This window comes from Macrotis lagotis, chromosome X (genome assembly GCF_037893015.1).
Source record: "Macrotis lagotis isolate mMagLag1 chromosome X, bilby.v1.9.chrom.fasta, whole genome shotgun sequence".
NCBI classification, from domain to species: domain Eukaryota; kingdom Metazoa; phylum Chordata; class Mammalia; order Peramelemorphia; family Peramelidae; genus Macrotis; species Macrotis lagotis.
The window spans coordinates 125,603,879-125,625,777 of NC_133666.1; the positions used below are offsets into that span (position 1 = coordinate 125,603,879).

Consider the following 21,899-nt stretch of genomic DNA (forward strand, 5'->3'; position numbering starts at 1 on the left):
AGTCAAGAAACTTTCAAAATTGCATCAGCTTTTTCTGCAGCCATAGAATTCATCCTTCAGAATAGAAATTTTGGTGTTTATTTCCAAGTTATAAAATTTTTTTCATGGTGTCACATCTTTTGGTAAGGGATTTTGACTTAATTTTAATTAAATATGAAAGAATCAAGTATTCAATCAGTAGCCTCAGATACATTCAGCACTGTGCCAGACATGGTGGGATGGTCATGGAATATAGAAGACTGGTACAGTCATTTTCTGTGAAATTGTACAGGGTGATATCCTTTTTTTGTTTTGTTTTGTTTTTGCTAGGCAGTGGGGTTAAGCGATTTGCCCAAGGTCACACAAGTAGGTAATTAATATTTTTTTTGGTTTACTTAATTTTATATTATTGCAATAATCTTGTTGTGAGAGTAAACATAAACCTCCCTCCCCCTCAGAAAGATGAGAAACCTCAAGAATAGTGAGAGAAAAAAATGTGCTTCATTCTGTGTTCAGATTCCAGTGCCTTTGTCTCTGGGATGAATTGCCTTCCTTATCATGAGACCACCAAAGAAGTTGCTTCAATATTTTCCCCACAGTTGCTATTACTAGCTGTATTTCCCTCTACTCTATTCCTTCCTACTCTCACTTATTCTATTCTCTCTCTCCTTTCACCCCATTTAAAAGTGTTGTATCTGAATACCCTCTCCCACGATCTTCCCTCTCTTCTGTCATCTATTCCCCCCATTCCCCATTATCCCATCCCTTTCCTCTCATTTTTCTCTAGGATAAGATATACTTCTATACCCTATTAAGTGTGTATGTTATTTCCTCACTGAGCCATTTCTGAGAATGAAAGGTCCCTCATTTCCCCTCACCTTCCTTCCCCCCATTCCACTCCATTGAAAATGCTTTTTCTTGACTGTTATGTGAAATATCTTAGCCCCTTCTTCCTCTCCTTTCTCTCCCTTCCAGTACTTTCCTTTATCACCCATTGACGCCATCTTTTTACTATATCATATCATACTATTATATTCAGCTCCTTCCTGTGCCTCATCTATATATGCTCCTTCTAACAGCTCTTATAAATGAGAAAGTTCATATGAGTTATCAATATCTTCTTCCCATGCAGGAATACAAACAGTTCAATATCATTAAGTTCCTCATAGTTAGTGCTTCTCATCCACCCCCTCTATGGTTCACCAGAGTCCTGTACTTGGAGATCAAACTTTCTGTTCAGCTCTGGTTGTTTCAATAGGAAAGTTGGAAATCCCCTGTTTCCATCTTTTCCCCTGAAAGAGGATGTTCACTTTTGCTGGGTAGTTGATTCTCTGTTGTAAACCAAGATCTTTTGCCTTCTGGAATATCATATTCCAAACCCTTTGAGCCCTTAATGTAGATGCTGTCAGATCCTATGTAATCCTGACTATAGAGCCACAGTAGTTGAATTGTTTGTTTCTGGCAGCTTTTGCTATTTTCTCTTTGACTCAGGAGTTTGGAAATTTGGCTATAATATTCCTGGGCATTTTGGAATCTCAGGAGGTGATTGGTGAATTCCCTCAATTTCTATTTTACCTTCTGCTTCTAGGATCTCAGTGCAATTTTGCTGTATTATTTCTTGAAAAATGAAGTCTAGGCTCTTTTCCTGGTCATGACTTTTCAGGTAGTGCAATAATGTTTAATTTATCTCTCCTGAACCTGTTTTTGAGGTTGGTTTTTCCAATGAGATATTTCACATTTTCTTCTAGTTTTTGTATTTTTTGGAATAGTTTTATTTCTTCCTGATTTATTTTTTATTAAAGATACTATTTGAGTTTTACAATTCCCCCCCATCTTAGTTCCCTTCCCCCACAGAAAGCAATCTGTCAGTCTTTACTTTGTTTCCATGTTGTACATTGATCCAGATTGAGTGTGATGATAGCGAAATCATATCCTTAAGGAAGAGACAAGAAGTCTAAGAGGTAACAAGATCAGACAATAAGTTATCTGGGTTTTTTTTTCTAAATTAAAGGGAATGGTCCTTGAACTGTGTTCAAACTCCACAGCTCCTTATTTGGATACAGATGGCACTCTCCTTTGCAGACAGCCCAAAATTGTTCCCGATTGTTGCACTGATGGAATGAGCAAGTCCTTCAAGGTTGAACATCACTCCCATGTTGCTGTTAGGGTGTACAGCATCAGTTCATGCAAATCCCTGCAGGCTTCCCTGAATTCCCATCCCTCCTGGTTTCTAATAGACCAATAGTGTTCCATGACATGCATATACCACAGTTTGCTAAGCAATTCCCCAATTGAAGGACATTTACTTGATTTCCAATTCTTTGCCACCACAAACAGGGCTGCTATAAATATTTTTGTACAAGTGATGTTTTTACCCCCTTTTCATCATCTCTTCAGGGTATAGACCCAGTAGTGGTGTTGCTGGGTCAAAGGGTATGCACATTTTTGTTGCCCTTTGTGCTTAGTTCCAAATAGCTCTCCAGGAAAGGTTGGATGAGTTCACAGCTCCACCAACAGTGTAATGGTGTCCCAGATTTCCCCCAACACTTCCAACAATGATCATTATCTTTTCTGGTCATATTGGCCAGTCTGAGAGGTGTGAGGTGGTACCTCAAAGAAGCTTTAATTTGCATTTCTCTAATAATTAATGATTTAGAGCCATTTTTCATATGGCTATGGATTACTTTGATCTCCTCATCTGTAAATTGTCTTTGCATATCCTTTGACCACTAAACTGGTTTTTAACATATTATTTTCTTCACTATTTTTTTTGTATTTGTTTCACCAAGCTGCTGATTTGGCTTTCATAATTTATCTGCATCACTCTCATTTCTCCTTCAAATTTTTCCTCAACTTCCTTTAATTGCTTTTCAAAGTCTTTTTTGAGTTCATTCATAATCTGAGTCCATTTTCTATTTTTCTTGGAGGTTTTGGGTTACAGAAGCTTCGATTTTGTCATCTTTTTTTAAGGTTTTTTTTTTTTTTGCAAGGCAAATGGGGTTAAGTGGCTTGCCCAAGGCCACACGGCTAGGTAATTATTAAATGTCTGAGACTGGATTTGAACCCAGGTACTCCTGACTCCAGGGCCGGTGCTTTTTCCACTATGCCATCTAGCCACCCTGATTTTGTCATCTTCTGAGTCTTCCATGGGACCAAAGTAATTTTCTATGGTCAGGTTCTTCTTTTTCTTTTTTTTGCTCATTTCCTCAACCTATGACTGATTTGCTGTACTTCCAAGACTTTGGGGGTGGGGTTTGGGACAACCCATGGGGACCTTAATTCCTGCAAGGTCTATAAATCCTACTGGTAATAAATTCTACAAGTTTATTAAATAATAATGGGAAAATAGCATTTTTCATTTGTGTTTATACTAACTAGTACATTTTATAGTCTGTCTCATCATGTTTACAGATGGGGATCAAATTCATGTTGCTGTTTATTATATAATATTGGCAAATTTGAAAGAATGTTTATGAAAGATAAATTCAGAGACAGATTTTGAAATGAAATGCAGTAAGAGGTAGAACAGTATAGTAAATAATAATAATAATAATAATAATAATAATAATAATAATGGAGCAGAGGAAAGGGGTAGATCTTTTTCAGATCTTGGCCAGACTTTTTACTGCTTATATGACTGTATGCAAGTCCCTTCACAAGCCAAGAGTGTGCTCATCTATAAAATAAGGATGTAGACTTTCAAACTCTAGTGCAAAGGTCCTAAGAATCTAGAAACTGAAAGAAATACTACTATTAAAGAAATGAGATTTAGTCAAGAATTTAACTTCTTTATTTCCATTCTGTTTCAGTAGGAGGCAAATGGGAGAAGCCCTCTGAAATTTTGGAAATCAAAGGACAGAACTGGGAAGAACAGGTGAACAGCCTGCCTGAAGTTTTCAGAAAAGCTGGTTTTGTTATTGAAGCTTTTACCAGACTGCCGTACTTATGTGAAGGTGACATGTATAATGACTACTATGTATTAGATGATGCTGTCTTCGTTCTCAAACCAGTATAATCATGAAGTAAAAAAGTCTCCAGAGTCAGACCCAAGAAGCCACCTCTGGAAGAAGTGTTGATTTGATGATAATAAAAAGGGAGGGAGTTTGGGGATTGCCATTCTAAGTATCATGTAAAAATTTTAAGACCAAAATACTAATGTATTTCTTTGTAGTATGTTTAGAAGGACAGTCGTGGTTTTTGTTTTTTTAAGACTCTTCATTTGAGAATAATTTTTACCAGTTCTTAACTCTAACATTGCAGTCCATAATTCAACCATGATGATAGATATTTTTTATACTTAACTGCCATAGGGACTCATATCCAGACAAAGCAATAGTCACAGTTTCTTACTACCAGTGTATGGACTATTCTCAGTCAAGTGAAGACTGGCAATAAAGCTGTCTATTCAATTCCATACATAGTTTATAGTGTTGCAACTGATATTCTTCCATGTTAAGAAGTTACTTTCTTTCTGACTGTCGTTCTTCAAAAAATGTTTTTAATCATGCTAATAATAAAAAAACCTTTTTTTGAGATTGACCTTGGTGTTATGTTTGAGTTTTGTTGAAATTTAGCCAGAATCTAGGAAACCATTTGTTAATGACTTCTTCATTTGCTTGGCCCCAAGATGAATGGATGTCTTCCCTGAAAGACACTGTCACATATCTTCAGTGATTGACCTTTGGATCAGTCATAGGTCAGGGTGATCATGCCTTGGGGGAAAGCCCTTCATGAATTCCTTTAGGGAAGAGAAAATCAGTCAAGTTTCTCTTGACACAGGATATTCCCTTTGGCTTTTGAGTTTATTAGAAGGATGGGTTCAGACTGAAATGTTTATGTAGTACAACTATTAAAGAAAAAAGAAAGGAAGAAAGAAATTTGAATATTCCATTCCATTGGAGTAAAGACCAAGATTCTTTAAAAAAAAAAAAAAGAAATTCACTCCTCTATCCTTGAGCTTTGTGTCAAACTCAGCAATCCTGGCAAAGAATGAGAAAGTGGTAAAAGCTTTTCTGATCGAAGGATCCTTGTTGAGAAATCAAAACTAGGTTTCTTAATACTGGCCCTGTGAAAATTTTTTAAGTTCACAGGTTGGGGGGGGGTGGTATAAGGCAGAAGTTAAGGTTGCTGAAAGAGGCAAATCAGGTCTGAAATAGCCCTGCACTTCCATCCTGGATGTGATAAACTCATTATTTTTGTTGCTTAGGATGCAAATTTGTATTTGTCTGCAACAATCAAATTCTGAATTTCCTCATTTTATTTTTCTTTCTTTTGTACTTGATCCCCATTCTGTTTGGCCATTCATTCCCATCCCTTTCAGAAATCCTTTCAACAACACCTATTATGATTGACAAAGAACAGGGTTGGTTGTGTATTTTTTATAACAGATTATGTTTCACTCCTATATTCTCTAAAATGTAAGCACCTCCAATTATATATACTTCAAAAGGTTATTGAGGCAGGGAGATCATTAGATAGAAGAAGAAATCAAGGAGCTATTGTGGATAACTCAAAAAGGCACAACTGCTTAACTCAAATCCCATTATAATTCTGAAATATTGGAAATGCCTATTTGAGAATTTAGATAGTAACATGAATTTATTCTTTTCACAACTTTATTTTTTTATCCAGGTGTTTGTGTTTTTTTCTGTTTATGTTCATGTATGTCTGCAAATTAAAATAGTTACAGCAACACCTAGATAAAAAGGAGAACAAAATCATGAGAAAAACTTTATTATACATTAAGGACTGCATTCTCTCCTCTCCAATATGCTCCTCCATTATCATGGAACCATAACCAGAGATGGGTTATGTGACTGTTATGCAAAATTGTTATTAGTCCATACTCATGTTTTATGTTTAATTTTTCAGGTATTCAGATGAATGAAATGCAAATACTTCGCACATTAAAAATTTGAGAGAAAAGTAAACTTAATTTCAGTTGCTCAAGGATTGTCTGTTTCTTTATGAGCTCTTTTTTGTGTATTGCTGCTCTATATATTGAATATGGATAAAGTTGAAGGGTCAAAGGCATTAGTATAAATTTTTTGAGTTTACTCCAATGAGGATTCATAGCTTCCAAATCAAGAATAAATTTAAGATGTAATTTTTTATTCTCACAATTCTTAATGACAAAACATGTAATTAACTTACAAATTTACAAACCATGTTTAAAATATTCCATTTAGTAAAGAATATATAAGAGAGTCCCTCCGAAGGCTGGCTTTTAAGGAGATTTATGATGAACATTGAAAAAATGGTTGTTCAAATAGTTAAAAAAACTTTCTTGCAGGTTGGAAGAAGCATCCTTCCACTAGATGGCATTATAGTTTAGCTGTGGTCTGATAAATTCACCATATCTTCCAAAGGAATTAATACCAGCTTCATGATTCATTTAAAGCTGTTCAACTTTTGGTCATACCATCACTAGCACCATTCCCTTGTGCCTAGCAGAGTGCCCTGTATGGAGTAGATGCTTAATAATATTTGTTGAAATGACTTCTGATATATACCTTTTATATTCAACCAAGAGAGCTTCTTTATTAGTAAAAGTAAATGAAGTATTGTAAGGATATAGTCTTCATTATTGAACATACAATAATTCTTATCATGTGTTTGGCAGGTACAAAGATGAAATAAAATAAATTATGCCTTCTGGAAGTTTACTATCCAATAAGGAGAAATAAAATAAATTTATACAAAGTTGAAAATGAGATATGGGGAGGGATTTCATGGATGTGGTGTTACCACAGATAAGTATAAAGAAAGAGAAATAGAATTGTTTCAGCAGATGGCCAGTAAAGCCTGTTGGATTGGGAGAGTCATCTTAACCTCTGTTTGCTTCAATTCCTTCATTTGTAAAGTGTGACCTTTGTTGTTATCTAATCTTTCTTGGTCTCACTAAATGTCTTCATCTATAAAATGAGAGAATTGAATTAAAGGGCCCTTTTAAACTACATCATTAACCCTATTGGGAATAACAGATTTATTTACATTAGGTTATAAGGCAGTGAACATGGATGCATTCTTTACCAGAAGGAATAAGACAATAATCAAAACAGCTTTAAAAATTATGTTTGGGGGCAGCTAGGTGGCAAAGTAAATAGAGTACTGTCTTAGAGTCAGGAGGACCTGAGTTCAAATCCTTAATTATCTAGCTTACCTTGGGTAAGTCACTTAAACCCCATTGCCTTGAAAAAAAATACATTTAATATATACTTTAAGAGAAGGGCAAGGTCTACATAATAAATATGGTTTCATGCACAATCATCTTTTTCTGTTCTGTGTATCTATGGAAATGCTTATTTCAATTGATGTTTGTTACATCAAAATAAAATGAACAAATAAAAAACAGAAACTTCACTGATTTACTTAAGCCCTAACAGGCATTCTATTTTAAAGCCAAATATGTAGGCTTTAATGTTTACAAACTTTACCATAATTTATTTCGTTTGAACTATGTAAGCAACCTATGAGGTTGATAGAGATGAGGAAACTGAGGAGCAGCCAAGTTAAATGACTTCCCAGGGATCACAGAGGTAGTTAATGTTAGTGATAAGATTTATACACATGTATTCCTGACTTCAAGTCCAGTCTCGCCATGTATACCAGAACTTCATGCTGATGAGGGTTGTTTGACCACCCGGGGAGTGATCTCACCAATGTTTGGTGTAGGGGTTATTTCAAGACAGGTGGTACAGTGGATAAAGTGTCAGGACTAAAGTCAGAGAGACTCATGTTCATGAGTTCAAATTCAGCCTCAGACACATAGCTGTGTAAGTTATTTAGATTTGCCTCAGTTTCCTCATCTGTAAAAGGTAGAAAAGAAAACTGGCAAATCACATCTTTACCAAGAAAATCTCAAATGGGATCACAAATAGTTGGACATGACTGAATGAATACTAAACCAAAAGAAAGCCTCTTTAAGTTGAGAATTTTTGAGAATTCAGCACAACCCAGTATTTTTATGTGGGTCTCCTGAAGCTTTAGTTAAAACATAAACTATGACTGCAGGATGTATATGGGGAAAGAACTAGGAACTGGGAAGAAGGAACTTAAATATTTCCCTAGATCTGTGTAAAAAAAAAGCATGACCATAGCCACAGCTTTTGAAAATTAGACTGCACCTCTCTGCTACAATAGAAAACTAGGAGAATGTCTATAATGGACTCAGCATTTCTCTTGCCTTGTATAATTGAATACATCCGTAACTATTTTATATTTACATTTACCCATTTATATTTTATTCCAGTTGAGCAAAGTTGTAATTTATATCCATTTAAGTGAACTTTTTTTTTAATCTACAGGAGAGATACATAGTTATGGAGGTCTAACAAAGCACCCAAGTAGGAGCATGATCTCAGATGTGTATTCTCAAAGTGCCTCATTCTCAGAATTTCTGAATCTGTGACGGAGGAAGAATAATTCGGGTTGGGGATGTTCCGAGGGATGGTTCAGACTACAGTCCCATATGGAGTATTTAAGATTAAGGAGGAAAGTTGGTTCATTCTTGGGTCGGTCCCCCAGCCCCGGTGGGAATAGGTGTTGGGCTTCTCTCAGGCCCCCCCTGCAGAGGGCAGGAGTGGGGATGGGGTGGGGGGCGGGGATGATTCGGAGCCGGAGTTGCGAGGGGCGGGGTGGGGGGAAGCTCTAGGTGTGTCCAGGGCTGCTGAGGTCCATCCCGGCCCTGCTCTGGGCTGGCGGGTTCAGTGCGGCCACGTAGAGCCAGGTGAGACACGGGGACGGGCGGGGATGGAAATTTCTGGGGTGGGGGGGGGGTCTGAGAAAAAAGTTTAAATTCAACCAAAGTTGGCACCTAGCTCCGATCGGGGGAGGGGGACTCCGAAAGAGCGGTCAGGGGACATGAGTCCTCCCAGGGGACACAGGAGTTTAGCATCCTAGATTTCTTTCCACACCTGGACTCCTAAGGGTCAGCAGGAAGAAGTGAGAAATGCAGGAGAGACTGACCTGTTTAATCCACAGAACCAGGAGTTAGGTGAGTTTGGGGAAGGATAGTAGGGGAGAGAGCCCAACTGGAAAGAAACCGAGCTCCCTTATGGGAGCCTTTAATTTCCTTTCGAATTTGTGAAAGCTATGGAAGAGATTTGTAAGGTTATGTAGTGACTAATGTTCTATTTGGGGGATAGTGATGGGAGGTCATGACCTGTGATTTCATTTGTATGGGGGAACTCTTTGTGACCACTACCTCCAAAGATGCAGCTCTGCATCTTCCTGTCCTTAATTTAGGATCTTAGGGAGCTGCCTGAGACCCTAAAAGAGATTGGGTGACATGTCTTCATGATCATGCATATGTGTTAGAAATACCCTTGACCCGAAGTTCCCTGATCCCAAAGCTGGGCAGAGCTCCCTCTGCTATGGCTAACTGTCCCTTGGTAAATAATAGCATTTTGGTGAGAGGTGTTTTTCTGGGAACTTGAGGGAACTGCTATTTGGAGGGAGGGGGAAAGGGGGGGATTATTTCAGTCTGGAATCTGCATCACCTGGAAGGTCAGGTTAGGTTAGAACCAGACCATTGACTGGTGGGAAGTTGTTCTGGTTTATGGGATTGAGTTCAAATATTGTCTGCTTAGGTAATAACTTCTCTACACTTCAGTTTTCTTTTTCCAATGTGGAATGACAGGATTGGACTAAAATGGCTTCAGAATCCATGATTTTATGAAAAACGAACAAGCACTTTTTTGAATTTCATTAGGTCCAACTTCTGATTTTCTTTGATCCTTTAGCAGCATTTGATTAGGTTTAAAATAAAAGTTAAATATACTTTAGCCCCCTGATAATCTAATCAGATATTCTGTTTTAATGCATTCTTTATTTCTTTTTTTTTTTTTTTTTGCAAGGCAAATGGGGTTGAGTGGCTTGCCCAAGGCCACACAGGTAATTAAGTGTCTGAGGCTGGATTTGATTTCAGGTACTCCTGATGCCAGGACCAGTGCTCTATCCACTGTGCTACCTAGCCTCCCCTCTTTCTTTATTTCTTATGGCATTCTAAAACCCCATGATTCTGAGAAAACCCTAAGGGAAAAAATTTAGAACATTAATAGAAATATATATATGAGTACTGGGGAATGTTCCCTTTTCTCAAGATTCTTCCTTCAGTTTGTTTTCAAGTATAATAGAAATTAAGTTTTCTCTTTGGCTCTACATTCTGTAATAAGGATATGTAATATAGAAAAGTCTTTCTCAAAACTCTCCCCTCCCCTCCCAGTACTACTCTTTGGCTTTGGGTTCTCTATTGAAAGGCACTTTTTTTATGTAATCATAATCAAATGTACAAGGTAAAGAAAGGCATGGAAATTATAGGCTCTTCAATTCTAAATTGTCATATATATAATAACTTGCATTTACATTGCATTTCAAGGTTTGTAAAATGTTTTCTCTCATCACCCTAATAAGATAATTCAAGAATTTTGTTCATTTTACAGATAAATAAACTGCTTCTTTGGGATGCTAAGGAATTTATAGTCTCACTGGATAGCTAGAGAATTAGGAAGAATTCAAGCCCAAGTCTTCTGACACATTCTACTAAAACATTTATTAATAAAATGTGCTGCATTTTGAAGAAAGTTATTTAAGTCCTGCATGTATTTTTGTTATTTATTTGTTTGATAAAGATGTAAGTCATAGTTATGAAGATCCTATAAAGACCTATACATCTGAAGTCCATGTTCTGTTTGTAAAATTCCCTGATATTAATTATAAATACTTAAACCTTTTTCCTGCTATTTCCATTAAATTCCATATTAAAGCAAATTTCAAATGTGAAAAACTAATAGGTATATGGGTGCTTCATTGATTACATTTTATTTTAAAGTATCCTCTGAAGGGATGACTAGGTGGCACAGTGGATAGAGCACTGGCCCTGAAATCAGGAGTACCTGGATTCAAATCCAGCCTCAGACACTCAATAATTATCTAGCTGTGTGGCCTTGGGCAAGCCACTTAACCCCATTGCCTAGCAAAAACCTAAAAAAAAAAGTATCCTTTGATATTTTTTCCAATTCAAACTAATATTGACTGAATGCCATAAACATTGCTCTTTGTAATAGTAAATAGAATAATATTTGAGATTCCTATGTTTTCTTAAAGTCCTTATTCTGAAAGGGTAGTGTTCTTTACCAATGTTTACTACTTTCATTGAAACAAACTTTAGGTGACATGTAGAAAAGTCCAGTATCTGAATATTGATGACTGTTTGAAAACTCATCTTTGCAGGAAAGTAATACAAATAAGAAACATCCTGCACCTACTTCCATTCCTTTTATATTGGATTTTTCATTCCTTCCATGGGAAATTCCCACAATAACTCATCTACAGTACTGTACAAGGGATAACAACATCACAGCCTTCCCTATGCAACTGGAAAAGGAGACAAACAGTTATAGTTATGGCTCCAGTTTGGCAATGTGCTAATTGCAAGGAGAAGATTGATTGGTTATCTTTCCAAATAGAACTTATGGAACTTTATAAAGCCCATTTTATATAAGTGTGTACAAAAGGAGAAAGAGACAGGTAACTCTGTAACCAGTTGTATGCATTTTCCTTGTTTTATTAAATGAGAATTTCAGAATGCACACACTCTCTCATCTACCCACAGAATGATTTTTTTTTAGTTTAGTTTTGTTTTTGGTAAGGAAGGAATGGGGAAGGGCTGATGGAGAAAACTATCAATTTTCAAACAACCATTTTCCTCAGGGTTTTTTTTTTTTTTGGTCTGTTTGCTAATTTCTTAAAAATAGAGTGACCTGAAATGCTTTGAATCAAAACCAGATCCTACACTGGTAATCTGTTGGAGTGTAGTTTGAATGAATAAATTATCCCTGGTAGAAAGCAGTAGAAGCACTTGTTAGTGTAATTTTAAACTCTCTCAGTGAAGTTAATAGGGAGAAAGCAACTAACACAAGAAACCTCATTGTCTGGGAAACTAGATCTTTCTGAATGAGGCCAGTATCCTGTCAGGCACCCACTAGAACAGCTGCCCAGGGGATTCTGTGAAATAGAGGGTCAAAAGCAAAAGTTTCATTCTTTTTTTTTTAAGGGTAGGTTTCCCCATCTCATTCAGTTTAGAAATACAGCTGCTCCTCATGGACTCAATCCCACTGCTTATTGACAACAAAGCCAGGATCTGCTCAATTTCTGATCTGAGCTGGTTCACCCTTCCTTAGACATCCTGGTGGTCCCCTGCTACTGGGGAATCACTATGTTGATTCATACTTAATGTGGACACCTGATCAGGTTTAGAGAAGAAATTTCCCATTCATTTTTGCATTTGGCACTTTCAATTTTAGGGTTAACTTCCAAGTGCAATAAAATTAAAATAATTGTTTCCAAACCAGTAAGTAGAGAAGAGCAAATGAGGCAATATGATCAAATTCTGTTCTAAAATCTTGCATCTTCTGTAAGAATCATTTAAAAATACTTAAAATACATGTAGACATTATGTATCAGTCTTCAAGGCCAGGTAGGGTTATCACACAGAAGGCTGGTAGCCAACTTTTTTTTTTTCTACTTGGTGAAACTAAAGAAGATAAGCTTAAGTTGCAGTATGGAGGAATTAGGTCAGTCTTAAGGAAGAACTTTATACTTGTGAGGGTTGTTAGACCCCACAGTGGGTGAGAAAAAAAGAATTGGGGTTCTCCTGAAGGTCATTAAAAAGAAAAACTTTATAAAGAGGACATCCTGGTACCTCCCCAGTAGTACCTTGATGCTTGGCTCTAGCTTTGTTTTTATAATGAAAACACAAGGTACCAGGATCCTCTTCTTGACAATTTCCTAGGAAGAGTTAGATAAGAACCTGTAGTAGACTGTTGAGGTGATCTCTCAAGGCTATAGCCCTGAGATTCTATCCATTAAATTATCATTTAGTTCCCCCAGTAAGGTAAAAACATAATTTCTAATGAGGTAGTATAGTATGATTAGAAAGGTAGCTCAGGAAAACTGAGTTCAGCATTTGTTTCTGATGTTTATTGATTGTGTGACTCGGGCAAGTCACTGAACTTTTCATTGTACCCTGACTCCTTTTTAACAATGTTTAATCTACAGAGAAGCCACTAGTATACATTTGTAAGCTTCTTTTTGAAAGAAAGTTTATTTCCAGGAAAATACTATTCCAATGAAGTTATACATTTTTTGAGAGAAAGAAAAAGACAGACAGGCAGACAGACAGATACACACACACACACACACACAAACACACGCGCGCAGTCAGAGAAACCAAGACAGAGATAGAGAGGGAGAGACAAAGAAAGAGATTAAGTCAGAGGGAGAGAGTGTGTGTGTCCTTTTTAAAATGTAGTAACCATGTATCAATTATACATGTGAATTCATGCAAAAATTTCCATATTAACTATGTCACAAAAACATCCAAAAAATAAAGTGAAAAAATTATACTTCAATTTGACCTCAGAGTTCATCAGTTCTAGGAGAAATTTCTAATTGATTGAGGGGACAATAATAGCTTTTTTTATATACTTGAAATTGTAATGGAAGATTCAGGGAGCAAGCAAGGATTTGAGCTGAGCTCCTCTGGCCACTTCAGGAGAGATATGCTCAGAGCTGAAGGACTTTGGAGTGATATAAGCAAATTTTAGTCCCAAAAGGCAGCATACTTCATCTTGGAGGATGGGGTAGGACAGCAATCCTGTGATGTATATTTTCAGCATTTGAGATAACTTCATGTGTTAGAGAAGTCCAGGGCTCTTAGAGAAATCCAGGGCTCTTGAGTGTCTCAGTCAGAGCTGATAGGCTGCAGGTGGTGCTTTCTGCCTTCTCAGAGAAGATGAGCACTCACAGAGGGATGAGCCAAATCATAACTCCAAAAGATTTTGGGAATCCATCTCCAGATAGCTGTTTAGTCTCGTATGCTTGGAAAAACAAATACAAGTGGCAGAGGTCTTTGTCAATGTACTGTTATAAGTTTTTAGCAAAGGATCCCTGCAGGGGAATATTGGGAAATAAGATTGTCAATCTGACAATGTTTTTGTTCATTTCATCCTGCAGATGACAGGAAAACTGAAAGATTCTGAGCAGGGGATTGAAATCATGTCTTTTAGGCAGATTAATGTTGCAGCAGTGTTCAGATCTTCCACAAATGTAGTTTTATTTGCTTCTCTCTGCAGTTCTCAGGTCTGGCAGACTTCAGCTCCACAGCCTAAAGTATACAAGAAGCTTCTCTAGGCTCAAACGTCATGTCCCCACTCAAATGGAAGGCAAATTCAGAGAACCACATTGATGGATGAGAACTTATCTATTGCTAGCAGCAGATTCCATTGGTTCTACTCATTTAATAGGTTGGTATCCTTTCTAGACATTAGTTTCTTCATGTGTAAAATAAGGAAGTTAGACTAGATCATCTCTAAGGTCTCCTCCTACTTTAAATCCTGTGAATCCATGAAAATTCAAGGAGACTTGATGTGATATAAAAGGACATTACAGTCATAACACTTATTGGTGATCATTCCTTGAGAGTAGTTGAGCCTCACTGTAAACTGAGGGAAGGATTACTATGAGATAGAGAGCATAATTGTAGTGGTCACTTATTTATTGAGCACATTTATTGAACTTTGGGAATAACACATTTAGTTCTTTGGTAATTTTATATAACTTATGAAGAAACAGCCCCTACCTTCAAGATCCCCAAGGGAAACTTGGATTATCCATCTGATACCCTAATGTATTCATTAAAAACTAAATTGCTGAATATTTAAAAACTTTGTATAGGCTATCAGAGATCATAGGAATTAGAATTAATCAGAGACATTAAAGATTCTCTAATTCTCTCATTTTGCAGATAAGAAAAACTAAGGCCTTGAAAGGACTGCTCAAAATCACAAAGCAGGTAACTAGCCAAGCTGGGATTTGAACCTGGAGTTGGATGACTCCAAAAACCAGCATTTTTTTTCCTCGTATCTATATAATGCATAAACATTAATGCTGTACATGTAAGTGTGACTATGTTAAAAATAAAAAATCTCACTATTTATTATTATAAAAGTTTAAAAGGTATCTAGCCTTTTGAATTCTTTCCTTTGTCTTCATAATTAATTTTTTTTGTTTCTTCTTTCAAACCTAAATATCTTTTTTATTTGAGTCAATCACAGGATAATGTTTGGTGAACCCAGAATTTATTTCCTGCTTCTTTTCTTGATGGGCCATTCAGTGGCAGCTTTGAAATCTCCAAATTCTAGACAGGGTAAGTCCTGAATGAGAAGTGATTTTCCATGCGTTGGAAAAGTTCTATGGAATGTAGTGTAATAAGTTAGATCAACTTAGATACATGATATTCTAAGATGAGGGAGAAATTTATGTCTAGCCCAGTGGTTACATTTCAAGTTTTCAGAGCTTTTCTAAATGTCTCATCCTATGTTAAGGTTTATATTCATGGTGCTAATTCATCAAGAATTGTCTTTTTATGACACTTCTTGCTCTTCACTTACGTTATACTTGTATTTTAGAAGATAGGATAATTCAACTTCAGTTACATGCTCACTGGATTTTTTTAAACAGATTTGCATCCATTGTTGCAGAAAATGGCAGTGAGTATTCAATCTTCTTTTAATCAAAATTCCTTCTACCATACCATACTAACATTGGGGGATAATGCTTGACTTTATCTCTTGTGCCTTCTAGGAAGAAATAATAGAGGGAAGATATCTGAATGGTAATATGTTCCATGGGATCTTGCTTGCTTCTCATTATGGTTTCAAACATAATTGCAACATTGATCTCTCTGTGGTGATTCAGTTTTAAGCTGTCTTTTTCTGTTTTATTTCCCCATGCAGCTTTTCTGGATTTGATCCAGTTTCAAAGGTAATACAAAGAATACAAGGTTCTTTAGATTTCAGAACATTCCTCTAAGAATTGTAGTACTGGGAGAGCAGAATGAGGTTATAGTGGGTTAATGCCCTTCACACGATATGGAATATCATGGAAGCTTAATACATTTTTAATAATAGTCACAAATAGTATCATAGACTTGGGGCTAAAATGAACCCACAAACAAGTTTTCAATTAAGTTGTAATTTTGGTAAATTATTATATTATTGAATATTTGGTGAGTTATTATATTATTGAATATTTGGTGAATTATTATTATTATTATTATCATTTTTATCATCATCATTAATACCTCTTATGATATTCTACTACTAACTTAATTATTTTCATTGCCCGTATTTACCACATCCCTGCTTCCTATTAACCCAGGCAATTAGTAATTGACCACAACAGATCCTTTGACCTGTGTTTACTCTCTGTTTCCAATTAAAGTTCTAATGTGTGGACTTCAGACCTATCCCAAAGACTCATGGCCTATTTCCATTCACGAAACGTTGCCTTTACTGTGAGCAGTCTTCAGGTTTGTGCAATCTTATTTTCAATGTCAAGTAATATCGCTGGACCCATTTCTTTGACCTGGATCCTTGAAAATTTTGTAACTGCTGCTGCCATTAGAATTGTCTCCTGGATTCTCAGACTGGCTTCCCCACAACCAGTTTTCAGTTCTAGAATATTCTTCTAGAATTGTTTATGGCTGTAACGTTTTCCAATGAAATCAGTTAATCAAATGCAGAAATTGTGCCAAAGTGTAGTGATACAAATACAGAAGTGAGATATTCTCTGTTCTCAAGAAACTTTCATTCTGTTTTTTTTATTAAAGATTTTATTTGAGTTTTTGAGTTTTACAATTTTTCACCCAATCTTACTTCCCTCCCCCCACCCCCCACGGAAAGCAATCTGTCAGTCTTTACTTTGTTTCCATGTTGTACATTGATCCAAATTGAGTGTGATGAGAAAGAAATCATATCCTTAAGGAAGAGACAGAAAGTCTTAGAGATAGGGGTGGCTAGGTAGCACAGTGGATAAAGCACTGGCCCTGGAGTCTGGAGTACCTGAGTTCAAATCTGGTCTCAGACACTTAATAATTACCTAGCTGTGTGGCCTTGGGCAAGCCACTTCACCCCATTTGCCTTGCAAAAACATAAAAAAAAAGTCTTAAAGATAACAAGATCAGACAATAAGCTATCTGGTTTTTTTCCTCAATTAAAGGGAATAGTCCTTGAACTTTGTTCAAACTCCACAATTCTTTATCTGGATACAGATGGTATTCTCCATTGTAGACAGCCCAAAATTGTCCCTGATTGTTGCACTGATGGAATGAGTGAGTCCATTAAGGTTGATCATCACCCCCATGTTGCTGTTAGTGTGTACAGTGTTTTTCTGGTTCTGCTCATCTCATTCAGCATCAGTTCATGCAAATCCCTTCAGGCTTCCCTGAATTCCATACCTCCTGGTTTCTAATAGAACAATAGTGTTCCATGACATATATGTGTGTGTGTGTGTGTGTGTGTGTGTGTGTATGAATATTTTTGTGCAAGTGATGTTTTTACCCTTTTTCAACATCTCTTCAGGGTATAGAACCAGTAGTGGTATTGCTGGGTCAAAGGGTATGCTCATTTTTGTTGCCCTTTGGGCATAGTTCCAAATTTCTCTCCAGAAAGGTTGGATGAGTTCACGGCTCCACCAACAGTGTAATAGTGAAGGAACTTTCATTCTAATTGGAGAATATAACACATAGCATCTCCTTCTCTCTGCTAACCTTTTCCTGCAGTGACCCAAATGTGTCCAGGGAAAAATAGCTGCTAGGCTTAGGAAGGATCTTCTGGGAGCTCCCTTTGAGAGTAGTATTTCTCATTAGATGAGTAAACTGAACCAATAAGTTCACCCAAAAAGTGAGGTGTTAAACATGACTTTTTTAGTAGTTGTTATATGTGCATACATTTTAAGATGTGTTTTGATGGTAAACTCTCTAAGGCATGGAGGCTTGTTTTCTATTTCATTTGTACTCATTCTTTGGGGATTGGGGAGCAGGGAAAAACAACCTGAAAAAGAGTATGCTCGAAGGGCAATTTTCTCTGTGTTGTATCCTGACTGATTTTAACACTTGTGAGTAGCACAACTAGTTTTCTTGGCTGTTGTCAACATCTCTGTAGGAAGGAATCCAAAACAGAAACCTCTGCAATATGAACCTCCCTCTCCAGAAAGCTCAGGAAAAATGAGGTGCCCTGTATAAACAATATTCAAAACAGTTTCCAAAGAAGTAAGTGCCCATGTCAATTAGAAAGATCATTGTATCGATGCCTCCTTGTCCCAAGGAAAAGAGATCCATGTTTGCTCTCTCCAGCTCTCCACATCTCTTGTTGGGGGCATATGAGGGGTTATGAGACAGGCTTCTAAGCTAGACCTGATTCTGAGCCCTGCAATACTTGGCAGGGCACAATGGTTTGTTCTTTCTTTAAATGGGGGCCTCTAGGGAAACTGAAAAGCATAGCAACTAGTCAAATGATCTGAAAGACATCCTTGCATCCGTCCTAGGTCAATTTGCTTTTATCCCCTTCATTCTCAGGCTACCATGGAAAATTACCTGAAGAACCTTCTGTACCAACCTCAGAAGCTAATGGCAGATTTCCAACAAACTGATGACCAACAATTCCGGACTGCCATGAAATGCCTATTTGAAGAGAAAAAGAGCAGATTGGTAAGGGGGTTGTAGTGGACCTAGAGATAAAAAGGAACTAGGTTCTTAAAATTACTGAGTCTGACTCAGTATGGATGCTACAGACAATCAATAAGTTTTTATTATTAAGCTTCTACTATGGATCAACCATTGTGCTAGATAGTTGGGATACAACCTTCAACTAAAACAATTCTTGTCCTATCCCTTGAGGGAAAAATACATAGCATCTAATTTCTCCTTTTTCTACCATTACCCATGTGCGTCCAAGAGAAATAGTTACTAGCTTTAATAAAAGGGTTTTCTCCCTCTTTTCCTTGTACTCAGGAACTAAGAAAAACACCTGAGGAGGCTCTGATAATAGCATAAGGAAAGAAAAAGGAAGGAAGGAGAAGCTAGGTGGCACAGTGTATAGAGCACCTACCCTGGAGTCAGGAGGACCTGAGTTCAAATCAAGTTTCAGACACTTAATAATTACCTAGCTGTGTGACCTTGGGCAAGTCACTTGACTCCATTGCCTTGCAAATAATGAAAAAAGAAAAGGAAAACTTCACCAGCTCTAATTTATTCAAAAACAAATTGTATATAATTTTCTAACAGGCACTAAGGAGTGAGTGAGTGTGAGAGTTCTTGGGTCTCAGAAAGACAGAAATTTTGAATGATTGCCTATTTTGAAGGCAGGTATTATAAAGAGGATGATTGGTCAATCAGATTTTTGAAAAGTATCTATAAGATCTCCCTGACTGGGGCAGCTAGGTGGTGCAGTGGATAGAGCACTGTCCTTGGAGTCAGGAGTACCTGAGTTCAAATCTGACCTCAGACACTTAGTAATTATCTAGCCGTGTGTCCTTGGGCAAGCCACTTAACCCCATTGCCTTGAAAAATCTAACCTAAAAAAAAAATCTCCCTGATTTGCTTTGTAATGAAGGCTACCTTCATCAAAGACAGATCACCTAGAAGTGAGTTAGCTGAAAATTATTAAGTTTTTATTTAAATATGTTGTGGTGATAATTGTGTAAGACTAATGCTTAGTAACCATTTAATTATTTTGATCAGATAAACAAAAGATGAAATAAAGTTTTCATACAAGGTAAAATTAGTTGACTTCAAAACTGACTAAAGAGAAGATACTATGAGGTGTTCTAAAGTTCAGAATGTATTTTCTTAAAAGTTCTTGAATACTAATATCAGAAGTTTACATAGAAGCAGATATCATTTAACAAAGCAAAATATCATGTCTATAAACAACACTCTGTCACCTTAGAAATAAACTGAGGTACAAAGTTCTGAGCAAGATCAATTTGTTAGCAAAGCATGAATTTGCCAATAAATAGAGTCTCAGTCTCCTCAGCAAGCTAAGACCCAGAATGAGAGCTGACAGATCATTTTTACAGGCAAAAGGAGCATCCAAGAACTAGAAGGCAACATCATAAATGGGGAAACAAAATGAGTAACTGGAAATCAGGAATGTGGTCCTAATAGCAACCTCTCTTTTCATCTTGTTACTAGGAAATGCTGATTAGTTGAGTTCACCTGCAAGAATAACTAATAGTATTTAGATAACAGAATTACTCTAATGGTACAAGGATAGCTAGTGGTATAAAGATAACAGATTTTGTTTTAATGAAAGTGATTTAAAGAGAAAACAGACTTTTAAACTTCATTCAGAAAGGAAAAACTGAACTTCTGAACCTAAGAACTTCTGAACTTAGCCCAAAGACAAAGAAATATGACTTTTGGCATTTAAACAAAATGGCGACATGATACAGAATAGAATCAATAACAAAACTAGAATAAGAAGAATCAATTTGATCTTCTCAAATTTCTCAACCTTTAATCATCAATCAATAAGCATTTAATTTCCTATTTAATGCTAGACATTGCTCTAGGTGATAGAGATAAAAAGACAAAAATGAAAGAAGTCCCCCAAAGAGTTTACATTCTGTAGAGGAAAAATAGTTGCAGATTAATGTTAGCCATCCAGTGAAACATGGGATAGGCTTTCTCCCTGGTTCCTTCTGGTGATCCTCCTGATAAAAAGCTGTTGAATCTCAAGCCACATACTCAAAAGACAGAGGAAGAAGTGAGTGTGAATAGAAATTTTTTCTCCCTTTAAAGTACACCAAATGAGGGGCAGCTAGGTGGTGCAGTGGATAGAGCACCGGCCCTGGAATCAGGAGTACCTGAGTTCAAATCTGGTCTCAGACACTTAATAATTACCTAGCTGTGTGGCCTTGGGCAAGCCACTTAACCCCTAATTGCTTTACAAAAAACTTAAAAAAAAAAGTCCAAAAAAAAAATAAAGTACACCAAATGACGCAGTATTCTTTTTACTAAAGAAGCTGCAGGAAGAGACAGGGAAAAAACTTACTTATTTACTCCATTCTTACTCCATGAAGTAATTTTTATGCTATATATAAATCCATGAGCAGTGATGTGCTAAAGGTGACTTGTACTGGCTTGAGAGCTCATTATCATATTTTTCAGTTTTAGTATTTACACCTCAAAAAAATCAGCAAACTGCAAACAAGAGCCTGATTTATTGTTTTACTGATTTTCTAGATTGAAGAAGGTGATGGCAAAATAATAATGCAAATCAAACTTAAAAAGTATGTTGTGTGGGGAGAACTGGTTATAAATATTTAGTAGTATCTGAAAGCCTATGAAAAGGCCTTAGAAAAGTTACACATGGAGGCAGCTAGGTGGTGCAGTGGATAGAGCACCGGCCCTGGAGTCAGGAGTACCTGAGTTCAAATCCAAATTAATAATTACCTAGCTGTGTGGCCTTGGGCACTTTACCCCATTGCCTTGCAAAAACTAAAAAATAAAAAAAAAAAGTTATACATGGGACAAGACATTTGAGCTGAGGTTGGAAGGAAGTCAAGTATTTCTTTTTTTTTTCTTTAGATGCCAGTTTTAAATAGATTTTATTCTTCAGGACAAGAATTTCATTTCCACTTGTTTACAGTACTGATAAAGTGCAATGTTGTTCACTTCTCTCCCTCTGCACACATTCAAGTATTCAGAATGCCCAGATTTATACAGTAGCTTAAATGTTAATTTTAAACTGGCTACTGCCTTGGTTAAAATTTGGGTCCTTCAATTTTTGGAAAGTTGTGTGGAATGCTCTTTCTTCTGCTTTATTTAGTCAATCTCTTCAATGGTGGGTCCATTCCTCCTGGCATTGCTCCTTCGTGCTGGCACAGTTTAGTAATAATGGGGTTGCAGACCTCCTCCAATTGTTTTTTGCTGATGCTCAAATTCTTCCTTCTCAGCAGTCTGGTTCCTATCCATCCAGTTGATTATTTCATTACATTTGTCAAGAACTTTATGTTTGTCTTTCATTGCGAAGTTTGCCTTGTATTTTTTCATCCCCCATGGTAGCCTGCATGTT

The 21,899-nt window shown here is 36.7% G+C and overlaps 2 protein-coding genes across 6 annotated transcripts in view; both read left to right on the forward strand.

The window, feature by feature from the left end:
- METTL9 (methyltransferase 9, His-X-His N1(pi)-histidine) overlaps positions 1-4,518 on the forward strand; it is a 66,785-nt gene extending 62,267 nt beyond the window's left edge. For 4 of the 5 annotated variants that reach the window (XM_074202888.1, XM_074202886.1, XM_074202889.1 and 1 more), the window contains exon 5: positions 3,789-4,518. In XM_074202888.1, coding sequence (XP_074058989.1) covers positions 3,789-3,994 — 206 coding nt within the window. In that variant the 3' untranslated portion in view covers positions 3,995-4,518. The remainder of the gene's footprint in view (positions 1-3,788) is intronic. The other variant, XM_074202887.1, reaches the window with a different exon arrangement.
- Positions 4,519-8,636: 4,118 nt separating this feature from the next.
- Positions 8,637-21,899, forward strand: part of OTOA (otoancorin) — an 80,400-nt gene continuing 67,137 nt past the window's right edge. Inside the window, exons 1-9 of the mRNA XM_074201276.1 lie at positions 8,637-8,707; positions 14,115-14,285; positions 14,786-14,833; positions 15,086-15,187; positions 15,502-15,530; positions 15,625-15,655; positions 15,777-15,804; positions 16,264-16,351; positions 18,398-18,529. Coding sequence (XP_074057377.1) covers positions 15,100-15,187; positions 15,502-15,530; positions 15,625-15,655; positions 15,777-15,804; positions 16,264-16,351; positions 18,398-18,529 — 396 coding nt within the window. The 5' untranslated portion in view covers positions 8,637-8,707; positions 14,115-14,285; positions 14,786-14,833; positions 15,086-15,099. The remainder of the gene's footprint in view (positions 8,708-14,114; positions 14,286-14,785; positions 14,834-15,085; positions 15,188-15,501; positions 15,531-15,624; positions 15,656-15,776; positions 15,805-16,263; positions 16,352-18,397; positions 18,530-21,899) is intronic.